The 24,313-nt window shown below is 46.5% G+C and overlaps 1 protein-coding gene across 3 annotated transcripts; it reads right to left on the bottom strand.

Annotated features, from left to right (window-relative positions):
- Positions 1 to 1,106: 1,106 nt before the first annotated feature.
- zbtb4 (zinc finger and BTB domain containing 4) lies at positions 1,107 to 19,782 on the bottom strand. Of its 3 annotated transcripts, none has more exons than XM_034556653.1 (2): positions 19,597 to 19,782; positions 1,107 to 9,739 (listed from the first exon to the last, which is right to left on the bottom strand). In XM_034556653.1, exon 2 carries the CDS (start codon positions 9,721 to 9,723, stop codon positions 4,261 to 4,263), a length of 5,463 nt encoding a protein of 1,820 aa, XP_034412544.1. In that variant the 5' UTR covers positions 9,724 to 9,739; positions 19,597 to 19,782; the 3' UTR covers positions 1,107 to 4,260. The 3 variants fall into 3 exon arrangements, with proteins under 3 accessions (XP_034412544.1, XP_034412543.1, XP_034412542.1); XM_034556652.1 differs by lacking the exon at positions 19,597 to 19,782 and adding an exon at positions 16,977 to 17,089; XM_034556651.1 differs by lacking the exon at positions 19,597 to 19,782 and adding an exon at positions 15,497 to 15,630.
- Between the last annotated feature and the right edge of the window lie 4,531 nt (positions 19,783 to 24,313).

The raw sequence follows: 24,313 nt of genomic DNA on the forward strand, positions 1-24,313 counted from the left end.
GGGAATACTGGGAAAAGTGTGAAACCCAAACGCACACAGACAGAAAGGACCAATCAGTAAACAATCTGTTATTCAGATGTCTGAAGTTAATCAGAAATGTCAAATCACGTCAACACATCTCTTGTGTGTGCACTCAAAGTCTGACAAACATCTATTGATCGTCATGGAGAGTGCAGACAAGCTTTTTTCACACCATACTTGATCTCTTAGTAGGAAAAGCCCAGGTGTAAAAAGAAAAATAACATTAACAATGGCTGCATTTCATTTAGCTGGGTACGTTTTGTATTGCCTTTAATAGCCCAATCTCGAGGCATACTGGGGCATTAAAAAAAATTGTTAATGGTATAAGCTGTGGAAAAAGATCCATCTCTTTGCAAGAAACTGCATTTATTATTTAAATTTTTGCACCGTACCTTTAATTCCCAACCGTCCCCAAGGCCATGAATGCAACCCCCCCCCCCACACACACACACACTTCACATTTCATGATGAATATTTTTGATGAATCTATTCAATTTCAGAAATTATTTCATTCACATTTAGTTTTCAATTCATCTCTGACATCATATTTTGAGAGCGCAAAGAAGAGTGAGTCACCAAGCCGACAGTTTCTGTTCAATCCACTGAGTGTCACTAGTGGGGTAAAGTGCTCATTCAAGGACGGTAAGAAATGAACCCCCTGACTGCAGAGAGGAAGCTGTAATCAGCCTCTGGTTTACGTGTCAGCAGCAAACTTTAAGGACGGAGTGTGTTTTGTGAAAAAAAACTACACATGAATGTGTTCTGTGGTTAAAAGAAAACGTCAGGAACTGAATTACCAAAGATACTAACAACTATTCACCAGTGGAAACAGAGAAGATATTGAATTAACACTAAATACAGAGTGATAGAAGTATTAATCATTGGCCCATGTGCTTGAAGTGCAAAGGATGACCACGATCTGTTCTGCTTTCACTAACTGGTAAATGGATATTTCCCTCGAGGATCAAACAGTGTGAAAACAGGCGTCCGTCAACTTTAAGCACATATTAAGAATCTCTAGATCAACTTTAATTAATCAAGATTAATAGAAACATTTTAAAAAAAATTGTGAGTCCAGACTAGAGTTGATTTCATTGGGTCATCAGGTTAATACTTTATTTTGTTTGATTGCAGCAAAGAGAAAGAGAGGGAGACAGAAACAAGGGGGGAGAGAGAGAGAGAGAGAGAGAGAGAGAGAGAGAGAGAGAGAGAGAGAGAGAGAGAGATAGAGAGGGGCGGGGGAGAGAGAGAGAGAGAGAGAGAGAGAGAGAACAGGAAGCATGTGGAAAAAAAGGAGACTACAGAGCTGTGGCTACAAGCCTTTGTATCAAATCTAGAGACAAAGTCATCAGGCAACATTAAAACATCTTTTAAAAATAACATTAACATATTTTGTGGGCTCTATATGGCACAGTATTACCCTAGACATGTACACGATACCAAATCAGTTTAGCCACGTCCCTACATCTATGAACAGCTTCATAGCAAACAAAGCCGTGATATCTATCTCCAAATCATACTGCCATTTCTCAAGAAAACGTTCATTTACCATTACAATTTCTTATGCCATAACAAGGCCCCTTAACAGTTGAAATCTGGCAGGTCCACATCTTACTATAGATAATTATTTAAATATCAAAGCAGAGGCACATTCATTTAAACTAAAACATACAGTAAATAGTTGTATATTACCACCAGATTCCAGTCCAGTCACTACAATATGTTGATTTGCATGCTTTTGGTCTGTATGATAACCATGATGGCAAACTATGGCATAAGAAATGGTCCAAAAACACAAACATGTCCATCTACAGGAATGGCTTGACATAGTGTGTTGGAGACAGCAAGGCTTTTTTTACACTGAAACTAACCCACAGAAAAGTGTCAAAGAACAAAAAATAACAGGTGGCCCATATACTGCCAAGGGATATGCTGCTCAGACAGATTTATTTTGGTTTTCATATTCGCGCAGTCACTCTCATTCGTACACGAAACACGTACGTCCACACGCAAAAAGGCTTGAAACCACACCCAAGGGGATGCTTGTGCGCCCCTGCATTGGTCACAATGGGTTTTTACACACGTGCCTAAACCAAAAGCCGCCCTGTTACCGTCACACAGAGATACGCACACACGCACGCGCACACACACACACGCACACGCACACACACTGAAACGTATGTACTTCATTCAGAGGAGGTGCAGTGTATGCTCGAGGGAAGAGGGAGACTTAAACAGCTCCGAAATAGTGACCGTGAAATGTGGAAGCTAGTTTTGTGGAATTGTTCCAAACGGTGGTCTATGATGAATAACACAACACAAACAAAAATATTAGAGATATGGAAGATGAAGAGAGCCAGAAAATATCAAACAGAAACAAAAGCTGTGCGCACATTGCCAGATTTGCTGAGGATATAAACGGTTAGGAAGCAAGTGTTGCTCATGCTTTGTGAATACAGAACCCAAGATTACCGACATGTTCCTAGGACTACTGTATATATGCATACCAGACGTTATACGGTTCTTTAACAGGTTATTTGTGTCAAAACAGAAACAAAAAAAGGAACTGAAACCAACTCTACCATTAATGCAGTTGTACTTCATTAACCTCATGACTAAATTTACATTCATATTTTTAAAGTTTACTCCCCCCTTTTCACTGAAGCCATTTCCATCTGGTAAGAGGGCTAAACAACAACATAGTTTAACAAAACAAACACATAGAGATAACATTACACTGAACAAAAAGGCCCCAGGAGTGCACCCGGGGAGTTTCGGCCCCCACTTTGGCTGCTAAGCTCAGCCTTTTCCTACCTCTTGGTAAATGACACAGGGCAGCAGGGGAAATTATTTGGGCTATTTCAAATGCCCCCTCAGTTGGGGAGAAGGACATTTTCTTTTGTTCCCAAAGTCCTTTTTGTGGGTCCTTCCGACTCAAGAGTCCAACAGTTTTGTGCCCATATATTTCCTTTCCTATACAGAAATAACTCAATACCCTGAATCCATTTTTCTATTTCCTTCCTTGCTGTCACTTTATTCTTCCTGGCTTAGGAAATGGAGCCTTTTCCCTCTTCCAATCAAAGAGGAAAAAGCTACGCAAGACGAAGGCTAACAAGTTTTTATTCTTTTCCTTTTTCAATGTGAAGGAAATGAGATGAAAAACGGAAGTGCAATGGTCTACCAGCCTCTAACTCTTACCCAGTGGCCAGCTACATATCCCAAGCAGCTACAAGTGTCCCCTTTAAGTGACCACTAACTTTCTATTGTGTGCACATAAGGTATAAACTATGGTGAATGCTATACAGATCCTACAGTGCCATATGGCCACAAAGTCGTCAGGTTAGTTGAGACATTAGAAGCTCAGATGATCTGTCAGTCGCGCCCAGCCAGAGCATTGACTTCTTTAATGATTTGGATATGAGGAATCACTTCTAAATGCACTTCTACATGTTGACCGACAGTAGCTATTCCAACTAGAGGAGGAATGCTGTGCAAGTCTCACACGGAATGAACTGGCCATCACTTTCAAACACACACACACACACACACACGCACACGCACACGCACACATACGCGCACGCAGTAATACCTGCTTAAGCCCACGTCTGCATGCACAAATCATGTGCATGTACATGCTCATATATAACTTTCGCGGACAGTTTAACAAAAGGATAGACCTGCAATCTCATTCGCTCATACAAATATGACGCACGGTTCGAGTTGCTTAATGCTCCACCTTCAACTGTGTTTTGAGGGAGAGCTCTTCTGTCTCATACCGTATCCTTGCGAGCCGTCCCTGAGGAGCGTTTATCCTCGCTTTGCGGCGACTATAAAGGGAAGCGGACTGTACTAATTTTTCACAAAACAGACACCCTGTTAGCAGTTCTTATTTCTTATAGATAATATAATGAGTCAGAGAGGAAGATTAATCAAGCTCTAGAACTACGACACACTACAGCAAGACAGGAGAGACACGGAACGGAGAAAGGGGAGCAAGAGTAAAGAGAGGGAAGTAATGATCAACACTATATTATCGGCCCCTCTCCCGTTTCTTTGCTCCTTCTCCTCACGTCGGTTTACTCCTGAAATTATGCCTAGCTCTGATCTCTACTGAAAAAAGAGGCAGGGGTACTGTGCGAGTGTACTCAGTGACCCAGTGAGCACGCACCCCTCCCTTTCCCATCCTAAACAGGCCAGGCCCTCCCCATTGAAATATATTCCGTATCGTTCTTCTGTGTCCTACGGTTTGCTGCTGCTGCTGTCTCGTTGCTTCTTGCTGCCACCGCTGCTGCTGCTGTAGAAGCTGGGATTCGCCACAAGGGGGTGAGGGGCTGTGCCCATGTACGGCCCAGCTGTGTAGTTGAAGATGGCAGGGAGGAAAGGCAGAGACTCCACCTTGTCCCCCCCAGGTGCCATCATATTCAGAGCCACGGGAAGAGCCGCCAGGTTATATGGGTAGGCCAGCAGCTGGGGCCCATAGAGCAGCTGGTAAGGGTCCGGATAAAATGGCAGCTTAGCCAGGTCCCCGCCATTGGGGACCATCATTTTCCCCAGTGGGCCAAAGGGAAGAGCTCCAGCAGGATAGGTGGACATGAGCAGGCTTTCCTCTTGATTCTTACTAGAGTGGTAGCTGTCCGGCACAATAAGGGGTAGGGGATAATTCTGGGCATGGTAGCCAACTGGGGTGGTGTTCCTCTGCTGCGAATCTCTGGAAGAAACAGTATGGTGCTCCGGCTCAGGTGGTTGGGGGGCTCGGGGGAGAAGCAGAGCGTGGGCAGAGGGGCGGTCACCGGCACCAGCTGCTCCAGTGGGCAGAGGGAGTCTGTCGAGTCCTTGTGAACTGGAGTGAACCTGGCGGTTGCCTTGAGCTCGGAGGCCAATAGTTGAGGGGGACCGGCAGGGAGATTTGGGAGTGTGCCTATGTGAGGAGGATCCATTCATAGTGGTTTGAGTGGGGATATGCTGGGGGGACGGCACAGGGCTCAGGGGCTCCTCTTTAGGGACCAACAGAGAAATCTGGTCCTGTGGGGAGTGCGCAACTCTACTCATTTGATGGGCCCTCTCTATCTCTTTTCCTCTCTCTTTGTCCCTCTCCCGTTCTCTCTGTCTCTCCAGCTCCCTCTCTTTCTCTCTGTGCCTCTCTATCTCCCTCTCTCGAGCTAGAATAGAGGACATGGTCAGGTCTTGTGCTTCATTGGGAGAGGGACTCCTGGACAGGGATTGAACTCTGAGATCTCGGATCTGGGGTGGTTCCTCATAACCTACATGTAGAAACATACCACTCCCACTCTGCCTCTCTCTGTCCATAATGACCCCATCCCGTTTCATGAATCCCCCCTCGGAGCCGAGAGCTGTTGTCATGGAAACAGGAGGAGCAGCAGTGGTTATTCTGGTCTGTGACGTCATGGGCACATTTGGAGAGGTGTTGGTGGATGCCACGATGTGCATAGGGCTGGGTATTCTGTGTATCTGGCTGTCTAGGCTCTTTTTGCTAGGGGTGCGGTAGTCCAGACATTCAGGTCCATTCATGACGAGAACACTCTGGAGAGCAGAGGGTGGGGCAGGCGTGAATTTGTGTTTAGTGGGTGTAAGTTTAACTGGAGTTTCTAATGGTGGGTCTGCAATTCGTGGGCTGGGCTCTCTCTCTCTCGGATGTGAGAGCTCTGTCAGTTCAGGTTTGCCACTTGATTCTGACACCCGATGTTCATCTGTCAGTTCACCGAGATGGTCGTCATGCTGCTGTGATGCCAAACAGTCACCGCTGCTGGGGGGGTCTGGTGTTGAATAGCTGATAACTGAAACAGCGCTGGGAGCCTGGCCTTTTTTAGTCTCTAGGTCTCTGCTAACAGCGTTAACAACCATCTCTGCTGTTTTTGGCTCTGGGTCTTTATCCTCCTTTTCTCTCTCTGGGGAACTGCTTAACTCGTGGCGTCGGATATGGCGAGTGAGTGCTGAAGATGTTTTGCATACCTTATGACACTGTGGACAGGTGTGTCGTGATAATGCTCTTCTGCTTAGGCGATTTGGACTGGAATTACACCCTATTAAGGCGACTTGCCCCCCTTTTTCTTCATCATATTTTGCAATCTCTGGCACAGATTTGACCCCGACTCCTTCAACTTGTTCCCCAAGTGACACATTTTGGGGTACAGAAGGTGCCTCAACAGGCTTGGGATGCTGGGCTCTCTGGTGGTCTTCCAACTTGTCCCTTGAGGGGAAAGTGGCTCGGCAGAAGAGGCATACGAACTCCAGCAGATGGCTCAGCTCGTGTTTGTCTCGCTTCCTCGGGCTTGAGAACCAGCAGCCACATGTACCGCACTCTGCCGCATTCCCATTCGTCCAAGGCCGCCTCTTTATTCCCGTAGGGGCCACTGAGGTAGACAGAGGAGACGTTGGAGAGTGCTCAGGAGGAGTGGGAACCTCCTGACAGGCCTCCTTAACTTGTTCTTCTGGGTCTTTGTTTTTCTCCTTTAAAGGGGCAGAGAAATAATCTTTCTTTTTCCTGTCTCCCTCGTCTCTGTTAGCTTTTGACAGTTTTTCGGCCTCCCCAATCTTCACGTTCTGTTCCTCATCTTGTGACGTCGCCGTTTCTTTATTCACATGGTTCTTGAGCCTCTCAGTCCTCTTCAACCGGATGGAGCGCTTGAATTTCAGTTTCCTCTGCCAGCTCTTGACCCTCTGTAGATGTGCTTGGGCCTTCCTCTTAGGCTTGTAGGAGTAGTAAGGCCGCCATAAATTATCCTCTGTGTCATTATCACTCTCCTGGTCCCGCACCTCCCGACGGAAATAGTACTCCCTCACTTCATCAGGGGATTTAGAGCTCTTTTTCCTGACCTCCTCCTCACAATCTCCTCCTTCTTTATCACCGTCTTCTTCCAGGCTGACTCTGCGGTGGAGGCGGTGTTTATGGTGATGGTGATGCGAGTGGCGTGTTTCCTTTGCTTCCCGCATCGATGATGTTTCACTCCGTTTTGTTTTTGGCGGAGAAAGGCTCTTGTCTCTCCTAAGATCTGTCTCAGAGATGCTGCGCTTCACTATGGCTTCCTCACCAATACGTACAGTAATCTGGCACAGGGGCCCTGCCTCTTTGACCTGTGACCTTACAGATGCTGATAGATGCTTTGAGTTAGAGATGTCACTCTTGCTGTGGGATTTACGTGATTTGTGAAATAATCTGCCTGTCTCTTCACCATGTCTACCTCCTGAGCCCTGCTCTGTGTTATCTGAACGGTCTCTTGACCTCTTTCTATGGTTATCTGCGCTATCCCTCTGCTTTTTGATTGGCCTGGGAATGCCCTTGTGTGAAGTCTGACTGTTGCTGGTATCGGGGGATGGACTGCTCATTGGGCTTTTTTCACTTCCAGAGGTGACCTGGTTGCTATGCACAATAACAGAGGAAGACACTGCTGTTCCATGAACTATGACGGAGGGTTTCGTATGGCCATAAGTTATTACAGAAGGCATGCTTGTGTCTGTGCTTCTACCAGTTTTAGGATTTTTGGTTTTGCTGCTACTAGACATTTTGAAGCTGCCACTGCCTCTACCCTGCTCTAACTCTGGGGCCTCACTCTCATGTTTTCTAACTTGGGGCATGTCCGCTTGGGGGAGGGGTATTAGTGTGGAGAGGTCCCCATGCTCAGCAGAAACAGGGAAGCCATCAGGGAAGTCATCTGGATCAGGCTTTACACTCTGAGGGTGGGCCCCACTGATGAGGCTTTGTAGGTCCCCAGGGCCCAGAGTACAGCCCAGTCCAGGCAGGGAGAGGGAAGGTGTCTCAGTTGGTGGGAGTAGCATGCCATTATGCAAACTGTCACTGTAAGTCTTGTAGGGTCTCTTCTGGGAGCGCATGGGGAGGAGGCGGTAGAGTTTTAGGGCATTAGCTTTCTGTTTATAACCCCCATTAGCTGTCTTTTCACTGGAGATGAGGCTGGGATTAATCCCATGAATGGTCTTCTGGTGTGTTTTGAGATTGTAGTAGGTGGCAAAGGCATCCCAGCAGAAGATGCACTGGTAGCGCCGCTCACCAGTGTGCCACACCTCATGCTTTGTGCGGTACTCAGCCAGGGCAAAGACCTTGTCGCAGAAATGGCATGGATATTTGCGGCGCCATGAGTGTACATTAGAGTGACGCTTCAGGCTGGATAGGGTCATGTAGGAACGTTCACACACAGAGCAAAAGTAAATGATATTGCCATCTACCACCTTCACAAAATGGTGCTCATCACCCGCTAGTAACTCTGCGGCTGCTGCATCATCACCTTGGATACGTGCCAGGAGGCTTCGTGCTTTCTTTCCCGGCCGCGCCTTACTCATGTCTGATTGTCCCACAATCACTCCCCCCTCCACTCTCACCTCACCCTCCTCCAGTGGCTCCTCCTTTGGCTGCACAGTGAGAGAAGGAGGGCCCAGGCTGTTGGAGGGTAGGCCTGGCACCCTGCAGGAGGCCTCATGGGACTGCAGTCTCTTGCTGTGGATGAAGACTTTGCCACAATAGCAGCAACTGAGGGCACGGCTGCCACGATGCAGCCGCATGTGGACTGTCAGGGAGGAGGCCGAGCTGAAAAGCCGATGGCACACCCCGCAAATCAGCTCGGGCTTCAGGCTGTCGGTAGGAGAATAGGAGGACGAGTGAGGGGGTGCGGTAAGACCCTCAGATGGGGGAGGAGGAGGTGGTGGTAAGGGGGGAGGAAGGTGAAGGGTGGGTGGGTGAAGACTTGGGCCATGAGGGCTTCCCACTTTCCCAGCTGGTCTTCCTGTCATTTTCTCTCTCCTCTCTGCATCCCCACCTCTCTGATAGGCTGATGTGCCCAGACTGAAGAGGATCTGGGCGGTTTGAGATGGTGAGGATGTCCCGTTGCCCACCCTGTGCCTCTCGTCCCATCCGTCGCCACCACAACAGCCAACTGAAGACCCACTGAAGGATCTTGGGGGCGACCTGTGGAACTGAGTCTCTGGATTGAGTTTGGAGCACTTCAGAGGAGGTGGGGATTTTAGATCTTTCCTACTAAGTGTGTGAACAGTCATGGGAGATGAGGAGGAGGAAGGTGAAGAGGATGGAGAGCTGTCGTGCCTCGGGGGCTTAAATGGTCTGTGTTTAACGTCCATAGTAGCATCCAGTTTCCACAGCGACCCCTCGTCTGAGCTCTTGGACGATGGCCGCCGTCGGTGAGGGGAAGGGGAGGATGACGAAGAGCTACGACAGTGGTTTGGAGATGTCAGGGAGGCTGGGAGGGGAGCGGCACTAAGTGGGAAGCTTAAGGTGATTTTTGCATTTTTGGGTCCATCAGCCATGTCCTCCAGCCTGTCCTCCATCATGGCCTCTGCACGGCCTCCATGCCTTTTACCCTTCATCTCCAACTGCTCAACTTCCCCTCCCTCCTCCTCTTCCTCAGACGGAGAGACCACTCCAAGACAGTGGACTGGTTTGTTTAGCCCTTTGATCTGGTTTGAGCAGCCAAAATTGACAGGCAGGTGTAATGGTGAGGAGGCCCGAACTGGTTGAAGGTTGTCTACAGCCACCAATGACAGTGGCGGAGAAGACAGAGGTGACAACCGCTGACTCTGTTGGCACGTAGAGTTCTTAGTTGCACTATGTCTGATATTGCAGAGGGGAGTTAGCCCAGCAGCCAGGTGTTGCTCACTCAGACGTGACTGAATAAGGCCCGCGTGGAGGGGGTCCCACACCTTCTCACCGGACACCATGACCAGCACCCGAAATCTGAAAGAGAAATCAGAAAGTACAGCGTTAGCATTCCAAACATCCTGAGTAACAAAAAAATGAGCAACAAAAAAATGTACATCGACATAAAGCAAAGAATTAACATTTACGTACACCCAAAGCTTTCGCAGTAACAGTCATGACGCTTGTGGAACACTTTTAAGAAACGGAAAAGAAAACTAAATGCCCCAGCAATGCTGAACTCTATGAGCTCCGCCAGGAATGGTGAGTGAAAGGAGGGAGAGGGTAGGGGGAAGGAATGAATCTGCGGCAGTGCTGGTTTAGATTTCAGCGTGCCACAACCAAGCCTTTAGAAAGGCATTCCAGAGATCCATCTCTCTCGGCTGTGACACAACATTCCCTATGCCTAATTGGAAGGAGTTCAGATTTAATCAAGATTCCCCTCAGAGTGTTGACTTAGATCCATGGCCCAAAGTGCGCACGTAAAAATAGTCCCATTCTCTTGCCGTTTGAGCAAGAGCCTTGTTAGCCATTCCTGGCAGTGGCTAGTATTTGCCGGGCATGACTCTAACCATTTATTTGTGAAGGCAAAGGCGGGAGGGAAGGAAAGAGGGGAAGAGGAGAAGGGAGGGAGATTGCATGCATGTGCACAGAGAAGGGGTGTATTTCAGTCCTCTGCATCCGGTACAATCTCAGCTAAGCTGGAGAAGATGAGCGACGGGCTATTCTCATTTCCATTTTAATTTGACTGCCATGGTGGTGGATGCAGTCCTGCTACAAATTCCCCATACACGAGATAGCAGCAGATTCTCGCATGATAGACAATTTGCCGTTATTACTTATTTGAAATAGGTCGATTTATTTAGGTCTGCATATTGGGGGGATAGAACGGAGACAGTATACGGCCATAATGATGCTACGAGAAGAAAAATCCTCAGTCATGCTTTTCTGCCTGCGTTTTCAAGCAGCAAAGCGGCCAGGAAGGCAGGCCGCTGTAAAATTCCACAGGCAGCCCTGAACAGGCAGAAACTAGGTCAGCACTGTTATTGCAGAGGGAAGAGGAGGGAGAGAGCGAGAGAGAGGGTGAGGATGAGGGAGAGTGAAAGGGTGATAGAAAAAGGGAGAGAGAGAAAGAAACCGGGAGAGCAAGAAACAGGGAGAAGGAAAGAGGAGGGAGGGTTTGAAACAGGAACAGTCAGATACTGTCAGACAGACAGGAGCCCAGGCAAACACACACACAAGCAAGCAGCACATGGACAAACATATAACTACACACACACACACACACACACACACAAAGTAGTTCAACACTTGTAAATGACATTCAAAATCAAAAGGTGAATCTGAGTGCACCATGTCACTGAGGATACAGTTGGAATTAAGTATAGTCAACAAAAGGAAAACACGTGTGTCTGTTAATGACGTAGTGGCCAAACAAAACCAGGTCATGCCGATTTAAGATGTCTAATAACAAGGATGCCCAATCCGATCGCGCCGGGCTTGCTATATTTCGTTGCTCTGTGTTGAAACAGGCCTCACATTTGCTGAGCGAAAGATGTTGTGCAGGAAATCCCTTATGGCAAGCGCCAGTCTGCTACAAGTGGGCGGACACACAGAGAGACGGTGCTAAGGCAAAACATGTCACCATCTCAGGAAAATGCGTATGACGCCCCCTCGTTCTTTTTCTTTATCTCCCTGTGACGCACGCGGCCGCTGCACAAGCAGAGTCTGCACGACGCGCCATCCGACTGTGACGGGGGGGGGGGCTTTCAACACGCTTTCAATGTACTGGATTTACTCATATTCTCAGAAATGTGTGCACATGCGAAAAGAGACCCTTTTATCGCTCCATTATTCGTGCCGAAGAGCGGGTACACGCGTAAACACACATACATCCTTCTGTACAACTCACAAACAAGCACACAAACAAAAAGGGACAATGAATGTGGCGAGGATCCCTAAAGCGAAATCAAAATAAACAGCGACCCTGTTCCCACACCTCTCTGTAACAGGATGTTCCGCACAAACAGAAATGTTGGTCAGCCTATGAAGTGTTCATCTATTTACGCTCGCGGCACTATATAACCGCATAGCGCGAACAGGTTCTCAGCTGGCGCCGGAAAAATGACTAACTAGTCTTGCGGAATCGTAAAAGACGTTATACCAAACGCAGCGGCTTCTGCATAACAACTAAAGGCAGAAGGAACAGAGGCCTACTGTTTCGATTTGTATTTGATATCAAATGACAAACATGAAGTAAACACTTTTTGTATTCTTGGAATTTCGAGTTTAAACCATTACAAATAGCACAAAGCTGCGGATGAGTCTCCCTCTCTGAGCACAGTTCAACTTTGGGAACCAATTAACTTTGCGGAAATTATAAGTGCCGTTTGGCTCAATAATCAGAACATACTGTTTGCTTGAATTTCCGGGCCCATTCAAAACAGCAGACGTTTTTATTATTAACTCTGGTAAACTTTTCCATTAGCATCTGAGAAACATGGATCACTTCATGACCTTGGAAACCATTAGTTTGTAATCCACCGAGTCTAAATGGCCAGTAAGTCACTAGAAAAATCACGCTAAGGTGGCTTTGCATAACACAAGGCAGGACGGCAGAGGAGTTTGGCCGGGACGCCAGCGAAAGGCCTTGAACCAGCCGTTGAGCAATCTGTTTATTCCACCTTGAAACTGGTACTTGTGCTGACGGACAAATAACGGTTAGGATTCGATTATGATGCTTTTTTTTTGGTGCCATCTGTCATCGCAAAGGAAATTTCAACCGCAAGAATTGTGATATTATGCAACAGAATTTGCAAATAAACTAAACTGTTTAAAGCTATTTCTTCCAATCCTTTGTATAATTGAGGATTACAATATATACAAAAATACAAAATATATTTTTAATACTGTTTTGGTGCCACATAATTTACTTTCATATTTCAACATTAATGTAAGCAGCTAACATTTTGTCCTGTACTCTCACTATTAAAGGAGATTTTAAAATGTAATTCTGGTCTTATGTTCAAAGTTTGTGCTCACCAAAGTAGTTGCTGAGATCTGAAAACACAATAACATCGCAGAGGTAAATTTGTTGTGCCTGCAGCAAGTTATTTTATAATTTGCATATTTCTTCTACACACTTATTTCTTTGTCACTGCATTCACATATCTACACATTTAGTTCAGTTAGTGCAACTTTATTATTTCTTATAGGAATGATGACCAAAAATATGAGCTAAATAAAATAAACTATCAACCAAGAATCACCCTATCTTAAAGTTGCATAATACGAGTGGACGCAACATGGCGACGCGGCTAGCGGCTAACGGTGCCGACGGGGGCAAAAATAAACAGCGTTTACCTGAGGGGGAGCCGGAGGGTGCTACACCTCGTCGTTCGGGAAGGCATTGTCAGCCGTAACCCCACATGCTGCCCTCATGCATTAACTTGAGACGAACAGCACGTGCGTGCGGCCGGCCGGCTATGTTAACAAAGCAAAGAGAAGCTCGGATAACAACACACACAGAGGGAGAGACGCTTCTTTCTCTGCTCAGGTAGACATTACTCCACTATATCTTTACACAGCGTTTTGTTGCTAGAATAATGCGCTGAATGTCGTATGTTACTCCTTAAAGCACTAATGTGCGGTCAGCGCACGTGTGTGTGTGTGTGTGCGTGTGTGTGCGTGCATGCGTGCGTGCGTGTAAGGGGTCAAGGGGAGTGACTGCAAGTCAGAATGTGGGGGGCCTCGGTGTTCCAGCCGGTGAGCCAGGGGCGAGGAGCATGTGGAAAGAGGAAGGTGTCAGTTGGGCTTTTTCCCCAGCGAGGGGCAGCCAGAGGGGCCCAACTATCGGAGCAGCAGTTGGTCTGTGAAGAGGAGGGTGTATGTGTGCGCATGAGGGTGTGTGTGGGTGGGTAGGGGGGCATTGTTCGCAACTGAACTCTCCACAACCCCCCTGTCCAAGAGAGCGTGGTGGAGCCAGCCAGATGGGATAGAGTGAGGGAGGAGGTAAGGGAAGTTGGTATGGGTTGGGGAGTGGTTGAGCGGAGGTGGTAGTGATGGTAGTATGGTGGTGGGAGGGGGGGGGGGGGGGGGGGGGGGGGGACTTCAAACATGTCTTGCCTATGTTCACATTTCATGGTATCCTTGTCTTTCAGATCCCCCTCAGCATGACTGAGTGTTTGCCCCCTCCTCTCCCCCTCACAACTTGTAAACTGTTGTATGGTAGTGTTTTCGCATGCTGCTTCACGCACCAGCGAACCTGCCCAAGTCTAAAACACCATACTCTCCACGCTACGTTAGCTCTCAGCCCAGCACGTAATTCCCATAATTCTGCTCGCTGCGAAAGAATCACGCGAGGCATTTGGGAGAACAGTAAGGCCAAAAGAAGTACCCGTGGAGAGCAGTAACACTACACTGGTGAGCTTTCAGAAGGTAATTTCCCCAAAATAATTTTTCAATTTCACACTCAGTCCCTGTTGAAGGCGGTTGTGAAAGACACTTTGGAGTTCTCCGTCTCAAACATCCAAGAAGCAATCAGAGAATTAGCGAGGCTGAGTCAGTCCCCATAAACTGCAAGTATAACGATGGCAGGTTAGAGAAGACGAAGCGCTGCACTGGTTTCTCGAAAGCAACCACATCCTCTATGGTTGTGACATTTTAAAAAAATAAAAAATAATAATAATAATAATAATAATAAAACAAAGCCAACCAACTCGGTCTTGCAATCTGCAAGACTTGAATGTTAGCACTTCAAGCCCGGGACAGAAAAAAGACCCACATGAAGACATGATTTATCTAATGTGTGAACCGAACACACACCGCCACCACTGTGACAACATCATTGTTGTGACACACTTCCTATTGTCTGACCTATGACCCCTATCCCTGTGGCAGAGCGGATCATATATTCTATACATTGAGCACAGGGGCTTGGCTTGGCATCCATGGAAACCAGGAATGTGGAGTAGTTGGCAGCAGATGCTGTGTTGTTTTGGGGAAGAAGAAAAAGAAAGTAAGGCTTCGGGCAGCAAAAACGGGATTGGTGACATCAATATGCCCTCTGCTGCTCTTCCAGAGACAACCTCCAGCTAAACAACAGGGTGGTAAAATGGATGACGAACTGGGCGGCCCGCGACCGGAACAAGAAACTGAACCAGTCGGGTGGAACTAGAGATGTTTACCGTCGCATTCATGCAAGTTTTCCCCAAAAAACACTTCCTCCGATGTTGTTAGTAACTTGATGAGAAAGATTGGGAGACTGGCCGACCATGTTTAGTCCCCAACAACAAAGCTCATATCTGTTCTGACTGGATGGTTATCCCCCCCACCACCATCACGTCCACCCCCCCCACCCCCCTCTGCAGTGAATCACAGAGACGCATGAGGCTTCGATAAATTAAAAGTTTCATCACAATCTCAAAACGAGTCATCGCTCTTGAAAAAGAACTGCGTGGTGCGCCAGCAACAGAGGGGAGAATGAGGGAGACAAGGCCTGTTACTGGCACACACACACACACAGACACAGCACAAGGCGCGCGCGCACACACACACACACAAATACGCGTCTACAAACACACACTGCATAAATACACACACCCACCAACACTCACGCCCCAACACACGCACAGTAAAATAAAAACCTTTTCCTCCTCTTCAAGCGCGGAGCAACCACCGCCGCAGCAGCAGCAGAGTGAAGCAGAAAAACAAGCAGGAAAACAACAGAAATCAGCCTCTCTTCCTCTTATTCTCTCTGGCTGTCTCTCAGGAAGGGAAGCATACAAGAGAACGTACCTCGGAAAACCTCCTGCTGCATCTCTGCTGCGATGTGTTCTCTCCCCTCACACTCCCTCTCTCTCTCTCTCTCTCTCTCTCTCTCCCCCTTGGTCTGTGTATGCGCACGTCTGAGTGTGTGTGAGAGAGCGAGTGAGCGCAGGGAGAGGCGGTGCGCACACACACACACAGACACACACACACACAAACACATGCACACACGCACACACACACACATACAGGCAGCAGTGTGTGAAGACAGAGGGCAGGAGCGATTCTCACACTCGAACTTGCTTGCTCTCTCTCTCTCTCTCTCTCTCTCTCTCTCTCTCTCTCTCTCTCTCTCTCCTCTCTCACTCCAGTTTTTACCTCTGACACACGATTCTTAGTGTTTTTGCTCTTTTTTCTTCCAGCAAGTGAATCCCCCTCTCTCCCTCCCCCCCACTGAATCCAATCTTCTTTTTATTTGGAAGTGTTGTTCCCTCTCCCCCTTTCTCTACACACACATTCACGCATGCACACACACACTACTTTATATACACAAAGCCCAGCGATAGGGAGAGGGAGGGAGAGGCAGAGGGAGACAGAGTGGGAGAGCAAGCAAGAGGACGCCATTTAAGCAGTTTGTTACGAGCACTGCAAGTCCCCAAAATGGCTGAAAACAAACAGGAACCACGCCAACTCAAAAAACCTGGGCACAAGGACGGACGGACAGACACACCGAGAGGGAGTGAGAGGAGAGTGTGCGAGAGAGACAAGGAGACAGAGAGAGGACACACTGGTTGTAGTCAAATGGCGGATGGGAGCACTCTGTGAGCAAGTGAAGTTGAGGGAAAAATGGGTCCTTAAAGGGGTACTCCTGCGATTTAACATTGCACTTAAATAAAGTTCAGGGACTTACGAGAGACGGATTAAAAAAACAATAGTCAAAATAGAAGTAACAGAGGCCAAGACGGCCTGACTTTAAGTCCCCAGTATGGGTCAAGCTCCAATAACGCTGGATCCTACATTTCCCAAGATGCAACTGGATAGCACCTTTCACTCAATTCTCTCTGCCTAGCAAATTCCCATGCGTTTCATACGAACCCTGACGGGCCTTCAGATCCAAAATTGCACTTTGTGAAAACAACGCTACCGTCGGTGCTGATGGGACAACTTTGAAAACAACTACAAAGTAAACAGTTATCCACTGCGGCGAACGGGCCATTTGAAATGTATGAAAATGACGTTGCAAATCGCATTTGTCCTGTTTTTAATTTGCTGAACGGGCACCGAGGGTCAATGTTTTGCCCGAGCCCTCTGCCACTGTGCTAATGCGGAGTTCCCAGAATGGCTGCCAGAACACAATCTTATTTCCTTAGACATTAGAAAGCACCCTGCAGACATTATACAACTGTTTTCACAGGCTCAGGAGCACACCCCATGACGAGTAAACCGTTTTTCATGTGTAAAATCCGTGGAGTGCCTCATTGAAAGAGAAAAGGAATAAAGGTGAACAGACCTGGGACACTCTTCGATTGTCCTCGACCTCAAGTGGGTTCAAGTGCTATCAGTGACGATGCCAATTAGCTGCTTTTAGGTCAGCGGTTGTATCCGAGTCTGACACATGTGGCTAAACCAAAACTACTGGTGGCCAGCTCCTGTTTTGTTTTACAGCACAATTGAAACTCCGCCCTCCCCTCACCAAAACAAAAGGCGCCACTGCATCACCATCAAGTTCTGCAGATGGATATCACTCCTGATTCATCCGTATCCATGCAAAATTCCTCGCAAACAACAGCTCTCTCCGTTCTGGTGTCTCTCGGCCTCACTCGGGCGTCATGGTCAGTGGAAATTCCACATCGCTCTGTTCTCCCTCCAGCGGCCACTCGGCAGCCTTAGATCAGGAGCTATTCTATCAGCTGGAACAATAGGGCAGAAATATTTGAGGAGGGGTGGAAGAATGTTCTAACACTGTTATGCTTCAACACCATTATACTTCCCACTGTCCTTTTGAGTGGAGCCGTTACCCCCCCCGGACTCCTCCCCGGCACCCACCAACTGAACCCTGACGCCAACAACCCGCCCTCCTCCTACTCGTCCCCTGCCCTTTCCCTCTCTCCCTCTCTTTCATCACTCTCTCCTACCCTCATTGTACGCTGCCACACTTGTCTCCATGGGAACCGCTCTGGGATTGGGTGTTGTTCCTGTGACCTCTCTGGCTGTTGGAGTTAGACAAACTTTTTTTCCCTTTTTTCTTACCCCCCCACCCGTGCACTCATCCACGCTCTCAAAGCATGCAGGGTGTGTGGGTGTGTGTGTGTGTGTGTGTGTGTGTGTGTGTGAGTGAACGTGACACATGCCAGCAGTTGTGAGTAGCTTGAGGACAGGACAGTGAAATTAAAAAAGAAAAAGAGGCTGCGTGTGTGAGGCAGATTGCCCGTTGGCAAAAACAATAGAGAGAGAGTGTGTGTGTGTGTTCCAGGAGTGCGGCCACTCGGTCCACACATGTGTGCTGGCATTGTCCTGTGGCTGCAGCCAGCCACAAACTCTGTATTCAGAGGCACCCCCGTAGTCCAGCCGTCCCCATTCATGGATGTTTGGCCAAACGTGATCATAGCTTTTCATGCTGTGCTACCAAGCGACACGCACATCTGAATACACAAAGATGGAGGAACTAAGGAAGCCATCTTGGTGGAAAATGTAAATCATTAGGAATTTCAATATTTAACTGTTAGTCTTGAGATGAGTATTTTTTTTTTCTTCAACAGCATATTTGAGTATTTAAAGAATAAAATATTTTTAAAAATGTAAAGCAAATTAGCACAAGTATCATAAAAATCACCCAGACTTAAGCAAATGGTGCAGCTCACTGACGGCGCTAGGAGCAATGTTTTGAACAGCGAGTCTTGGTATTGTTGGTTTGTCATGGTCCGCCAGCATGACGAAACATATGCACACACGATGGGGGTAAAGTAAAACACATTTCTGCTGACTGTGACAACATTGATGTAGCAATGGGCCAATAAGAGAGAAGACCGCAAGTAGATCTAAAACAACTTATATATTTCTATTTTTTTTAAATCTTTTGCACATGTTTTATGGAGGTAAGATTAAATTAATTCAAGGCCTTAAACCTGCAACGATTGATTTATTGGCCACATGGGGGCAGCAAAATCAAGCTGTGACCACGACACAAAACACACATCGCGCTTTGAGAACCCTTAAAAGCGCTTTATCGAGAGTCTGCTTGTGGTCATCTATGGATTCATCACTGTAACCCTTTTCTTTTCCCATTACACAGTCATTTAATTATAGCCACTTTGAGGAGAAACACAATGCATTTTAGTAAAAAATAAAATATAAGATAATATTTTTCAGGACATTTTCATTGATGAGAGAGAGAGAGATCACGACAAACACCATTATGATCCTCTCTGTGAACGTCTGATTTAAAAGACGTGCTAGAGCCATAACTTATCTAGATGAAATCATCACGAATACGCAAAAATGACGACAAATTGACGGCCCCATAAGTTGTAACCAGCATGTGTGATCATGTGATGTGGCTTGGGGGGGGGTTGTTCACAGCGTTTCCACAACAAACAAGAGCAGCCTGTTCAAAGCTCTCGTCTATAAACTACTGTTTATATGTTAATATAATGCTGAACGTAACTTAGTCCTTTCAGATGGCAGTGTTATCTGTTTTGCAGAGTTCTGGTAGATAGATTAGTAATTCATTGGAAAATAGAAGAAGGGATTGTCCAGGACATTTGACTCTTCCTCTCATTTTCCACGCGTTTTGCATGACTGTAGAATTGGTCAAGTGTTTTCCAGGACAGGGCGGAACCCTGATTTATCTTCTAAATGTGCTTTGTGGTTCCAGACATCGTATATTTGATAAGGAAGGCATTGATTGACGTGGATATCGGGTATCAGATCTCAAGTTTGGTCGATCGGAAGAAGAAAAAAAGTATAGAGACAGCAGTTACACAGACAGTGCCAATATTGGTTTCTTAAATTCAGGATGAATTCCTTCTGATACATGTATGTTGAAATCTTCGAAGGCATGCTCAAGGGTTGGTAAACATCCTGAGTGCTCTAAAAAAAAAAAAGAAGAAAAAAAAAAAGGTGTAACTAACCTGCTCTCCAGCTGACTTGGACTGAGCTCAAAGTGTGAAGTCAACCAGCACTCGAGGAGTTCAAATGTCCGTGGTTTGTTAAAGAGAAAGAGGCTTCACACGGACACCGCCTGCAGCCTGCACACAGGAGGACAGAGGGAGACTGAAAACCACAAGTATCTGTTCAGAAACCATGACAAATGTTTACATTCAGATAGATGAAAAGGTGTCAAAGTCCTGAGCTTTGTTTTACAGCAGGTAACTTGATGAAACCGCCCTTGAAATAGGGACAGGCGCGCGTGCTGGAACATGTCCTGAGCTTACGCTCATCTGCGTTTTAATAAAACAAATGTCAGGGAAGCGGTCGAACAGTACAGACCACAACAGACTCCGCTGTGTATTGTTAGGTGCCAGACATCTGGCTAACTTTTTCCTGACGCATCAAGGGCAGCAGAAAACCAATTTAATAAAACATAAGAGATCTTGAGGCGAACAGGCTTCAACTTGACTCTGGTGAAGAGGGTTTCAATCGGGCCGCCGAAAATGAAACAAAAGTTTAAATATTGAAGTTCTACCAGAATCCTTTCATATGTGAAAGGAACAGTATATCATATCAAATAAAATTGTCAGAACTGCAGCGGCATTTAAACTTGCAATATCTATTTCTTCAAATGGCACACAGGAATTTGAAGCTTCAGTAGAGGAGAAACTTAAAAAAAAGGTTCATGCACTCTCAGCTTTTTAATTTTCAGTAGAGTTAAACTGCACCGCCCCTTTCCTGCAAGACAACGCTGAAGGACAAAAACACCCAAATAACACAAGAGGCTATCCTGAGCAGATGTCCACAATCTGCACGCAGCCAAGTCGAGACTATTTCTAGACAGCGTGTCGGATGAAAGCGGCGGAAGGATTCATAGAGTTATGTTGACATGTGATGTAAGACAGTCGTGACTCTCCAATACAACTCAGTGGGCGGCTCCATCAGAATATGAAATGACACAAGTGGCGCTTCATCACGCAGAGTCGAGCAGGCCGGCTTCAGACGCATTGAGCGCGCGCGCGCGCGTGTGTGCGTGTGTGTGTGGCGAAACACCGCTGAGTCACGCAAACTCTCCCTGGGCACGCACAAGAGACTATAAATGCTTTTTTAATTTTTTGTTAAGGATTTAGATGGGTTTAGGCCACACAGGGGAGTTTACAGCTGGAAATGCAATATGCAATCAGCTTGATACGCAATAAACAGCTGGCAAAATATGGTTGTGTAACAGGAAATAGAAAAGGAGGAAAAAAAGAGGAAGAGAGGGTTCGGTCGGAGTGTGGACGTTGCCAGAGGAGACTGGAAAGGATAGGTGGAAAATCATCTGGGAGGGGTGCCTGATACGGCGTTGAGGACGGGGAGAGGGGGAGTGGGGTTGCTGGTTTTTCCACTGCCAAAGAGAGGACGGCTAAATCAAATTAATTAGCTCCTTCATCTCCAGGCAGCTACTCAGGCATGCTGTACTGGCGAAGAGAGACAGTTGGAGGGAGAGAGAGAGAGAGAGGGGGGGGGGGGTGTTGGCATAAGAGAATGGGAGAAAGGGAGAGAGGACACGGTGGAGGGGTGAAAAGCCCGCTGTGTATGTGCGCCATTCGGCGGGGGGGGGCGGGGGCGGGGGGGGGGGGGGGGGGGTCATTCTCTGATAAGCGTGAGGGTTGTTTTGCTGGAGCCTCTATTCAGTCACGAGGAGGAGGAGGAAATGGCTGCGCGTTGGCTGCCGCGCTTCGGGGCGATGCTACTTCCTGTTTCTAGACAGCCTGTATTTTGAGGGCACTGTACTGTAAACAACAACCGCTTTGCTGCACGCCTCTTTAAATAGCACAGACACTTCAATCAGAGCCTCCCGGAAAGACGTCTTGCGATAAGAAAGAAAAAACGCTCCGGTTTATTTTTTATTTTTTTGAGCAGTGGCAACACGAGGTAAACTTATACTGTGCTTTTAAAAATAAATAAATAATATTAGTAAAGCACTAATAGTGGCACTGACGTTAGAAGAAAGCGGGGAAAACCCGGAGAAAAGACACGACAGATGGTTTGTGGCCATGGCGTCGTGCCAGGGAAAAACAAAACTGCAGAGAAACTGAAGACCGAAAAGTGAGAAAAGAGGAAAAGAGGCAGGGCGAGAGGAAGCCCAGGGGAGCGCCACCGCAGGCAGCATGTGGCCCTCTCTGAGTGTGCACGAGAGAGGGGTGAAGATGAGAGTTGAGGAGGGAGTCTGAGAAAATGGGAAGACGGTTTGAGTGCAAGTGGGAAGTTCAGAAGACAAAAGGAGACGCTTCCGTGAGGGAGAGGAAGCATCACGTGACTACAAGGGTGGACTTTATAGAAAAGAGGCTGGCCAAGTCGATCCAGAATGAACAATGCAACTCATTAACGCGTCGTGGCTGTTTGCCTCCATCAACCAGTCGAGCTGCAGTTTGTATTCATGGCTGTCCAAAATGACTAATTAAAAACACATTTGTATCTTACTAGGTATTTATACAAATTGAGTTATGAGTTATGGCCCAAACCGTTTTTTGTGTTTTGTGAGGTCGCAGCGACCTTTGACCACCACATTTGAATCAGTTCATCCATCAGTCGCACTACATTTTAAGATATTCCCCAAAGGCGCTCCGGAGATATCACGAGAATGGCACGGACGAACAAACAAACAACCCAAACTCATGACGCCGGTGGCCGTCGCCATACAAATAATGAGGAGAATGATGTTGTATGGCAAAGGGGATGACACACTGCCAGAGGCCAAAACCTCGGGAGAAGACAGCAGTGGACAGCTCAGTGCAGCAGCGTTGCCTGGGCGAGACTTAGAGAACCCCAGATTAGCACTAAACCAATTGCAACGCCAGGTAGGATCAAGAGCAATTAATTTAGCACCCAGATAATTCCGGCAAGAGGCTGAAAGAACCATAACAAAACACAATCTCCTGCAAAACTCAAAACGCCAGCTGACTTAACGTTCCCACTTCAAGTCAGTCTTCTGCAAATTAGCTGCCTAAAAAGAACTCTGTGTAAAAAGAGAGCAGACAGAATCTGGAAGGTCTTAAAGGGTGTGTGGATGATAAAAGAAAGGATAAAAGAAAGATGAAGACGCCTGGCAGGGGCCGACATCGGCCAAAACAAACACCCAAAGAACAGGACATTCTCTTGCGAACAGAAATGGGCTGGCCTGTTCGGCTCCAATGGGCTCTCAGGGAGAGCATGCCTCCAACCCTACGTCACCCATTTTTAATACAAAACAACATCCTGGTGCATTACTTATGGGGGAAATACAGCCTCAAACATTTCTCTCTCATTCATATAAGAGGCATTTCACGCGCAAAAAAATAAACGCACAAAACTACCAAGACAAGGCGATCTTCTCGCAGCTTTGTGTCTATTTTTAATGGTGCATATTGAGCGGATAATGTAGATTAGGATTAGTTCATTTTACAGCAACACGTTCCCAGAATTTGATTGATATATTTTACTGAGGCCCAAGATCTTCATTTCTTGGTCAGCTGGGATGTTTTAGTCAAAGCATCAGTCTTCAGCATGTTGCCTTGGTGTTTAGTCAAAGTGATCCATTGTCACCAACAGAAAAAAGGGGATGTTAACTGTTTTAAACCAAAATATAGTTTAGGATTTTTGATTGTAAATCAGATTGATAAATTGTCAGCTCCTCCCACCATGCTTTGCATCTGCCTCGTCTCCTTCTCCCGCCCTCCTTGTTTGCCTACTTTATTGTGCTACAAGACTCCCCCTTTCCTCCCGCCCTCAACCCCTGAAAACACACACTCACTGTCAGGCTTTGACAACAGACAAGAGCTCCCCCTGGATACACAAATCCTCAACCCAACCCAACCAGGAATTATTGCCACGGGAAGAAAAATAAATGCCGCAACATACTATTTAAATATATATTACAAATATACCCAATTATGCCTATTGTCAGAACCTTTTTTCTTTTCTTCTAACAACACCACTGTGATGATTGCTCTAAAAAAGCAACCAATGCAGACAACCTATACCCACCCACCGATACAGAAAAAGTCCAACAGCCAAAACCATTGACTTTTCTTTAGCCTTACCATTAACAGGCTACTTTCAACTTCAGTCAGTTTGGATTTAAAGCATGTTTGGCTCTTAAAAAACATTCTTAAAATATGACCAATTCCATCTCTGAAATAAAGGAAAATGTTAGCAAACGTAAACATATCCAAAGGTGAGTCAACAGTGGGGTTCTCTTGAAACATCTATTGTGTAGTAAACTTACATGTTTTTAGTTGTAGTCCATTGGTGGAAGAAGAAATCAGATGCTGTAAAAGTAATAATAGTATAAAAATACTCACATGGTAAAGTCCTGCATTTAAAGTTTTACTCTGGTAAAATGACACACATATTACCAGCAAAATATTTTTTAGGTTTCAAGAGTAAACATGCTTTATATGCTAAATGGTTCCCGTTATAAAATGAGATGATTAACAGCATTTTACAGCAGGAGATGTTAACCATGTTATGTCATGTAATCTACACGACTACTGTATGCATCTTAAGTCAATTACACATTTGATGGGGTTTCTTAAAGGGAAATTAGTGTCTTTTTTTATTTTATTCATGAAGTATCAATTGCGACAGTATATGCTGTACTTGCAAGCAGTCCCTTGATTGATCATACATTTCACTTGTAATACTCAAATAGTCAGCAAATGGTAAAGTAATGGC

Source organism: Cyclopterus lumpus, chromosome 18, assembly GCF_009769545.1.
Source record: "Cyclopterus lumpus isolate fCycLum1 chromosome 18, fCycLum1.pri, whole genome shotgun sequence".
Lineage (NCBI taxonomy): Eukaryota > Metazoa > Chordata > Actinopteri > Perciformes > Cyclopteridae > Cyclopterus > Cyclopterus lumpus.

What these genes read in the sequence shown, in the direction of transcription:
- zbtb4 (XM_034556653.1), bottom strand. Translation starts at nt 9,723, where the DNA reads ATGGTGTCCGGTGAGAAGGTGTGGGACCCCCTCCACGCGGGCCTTATT.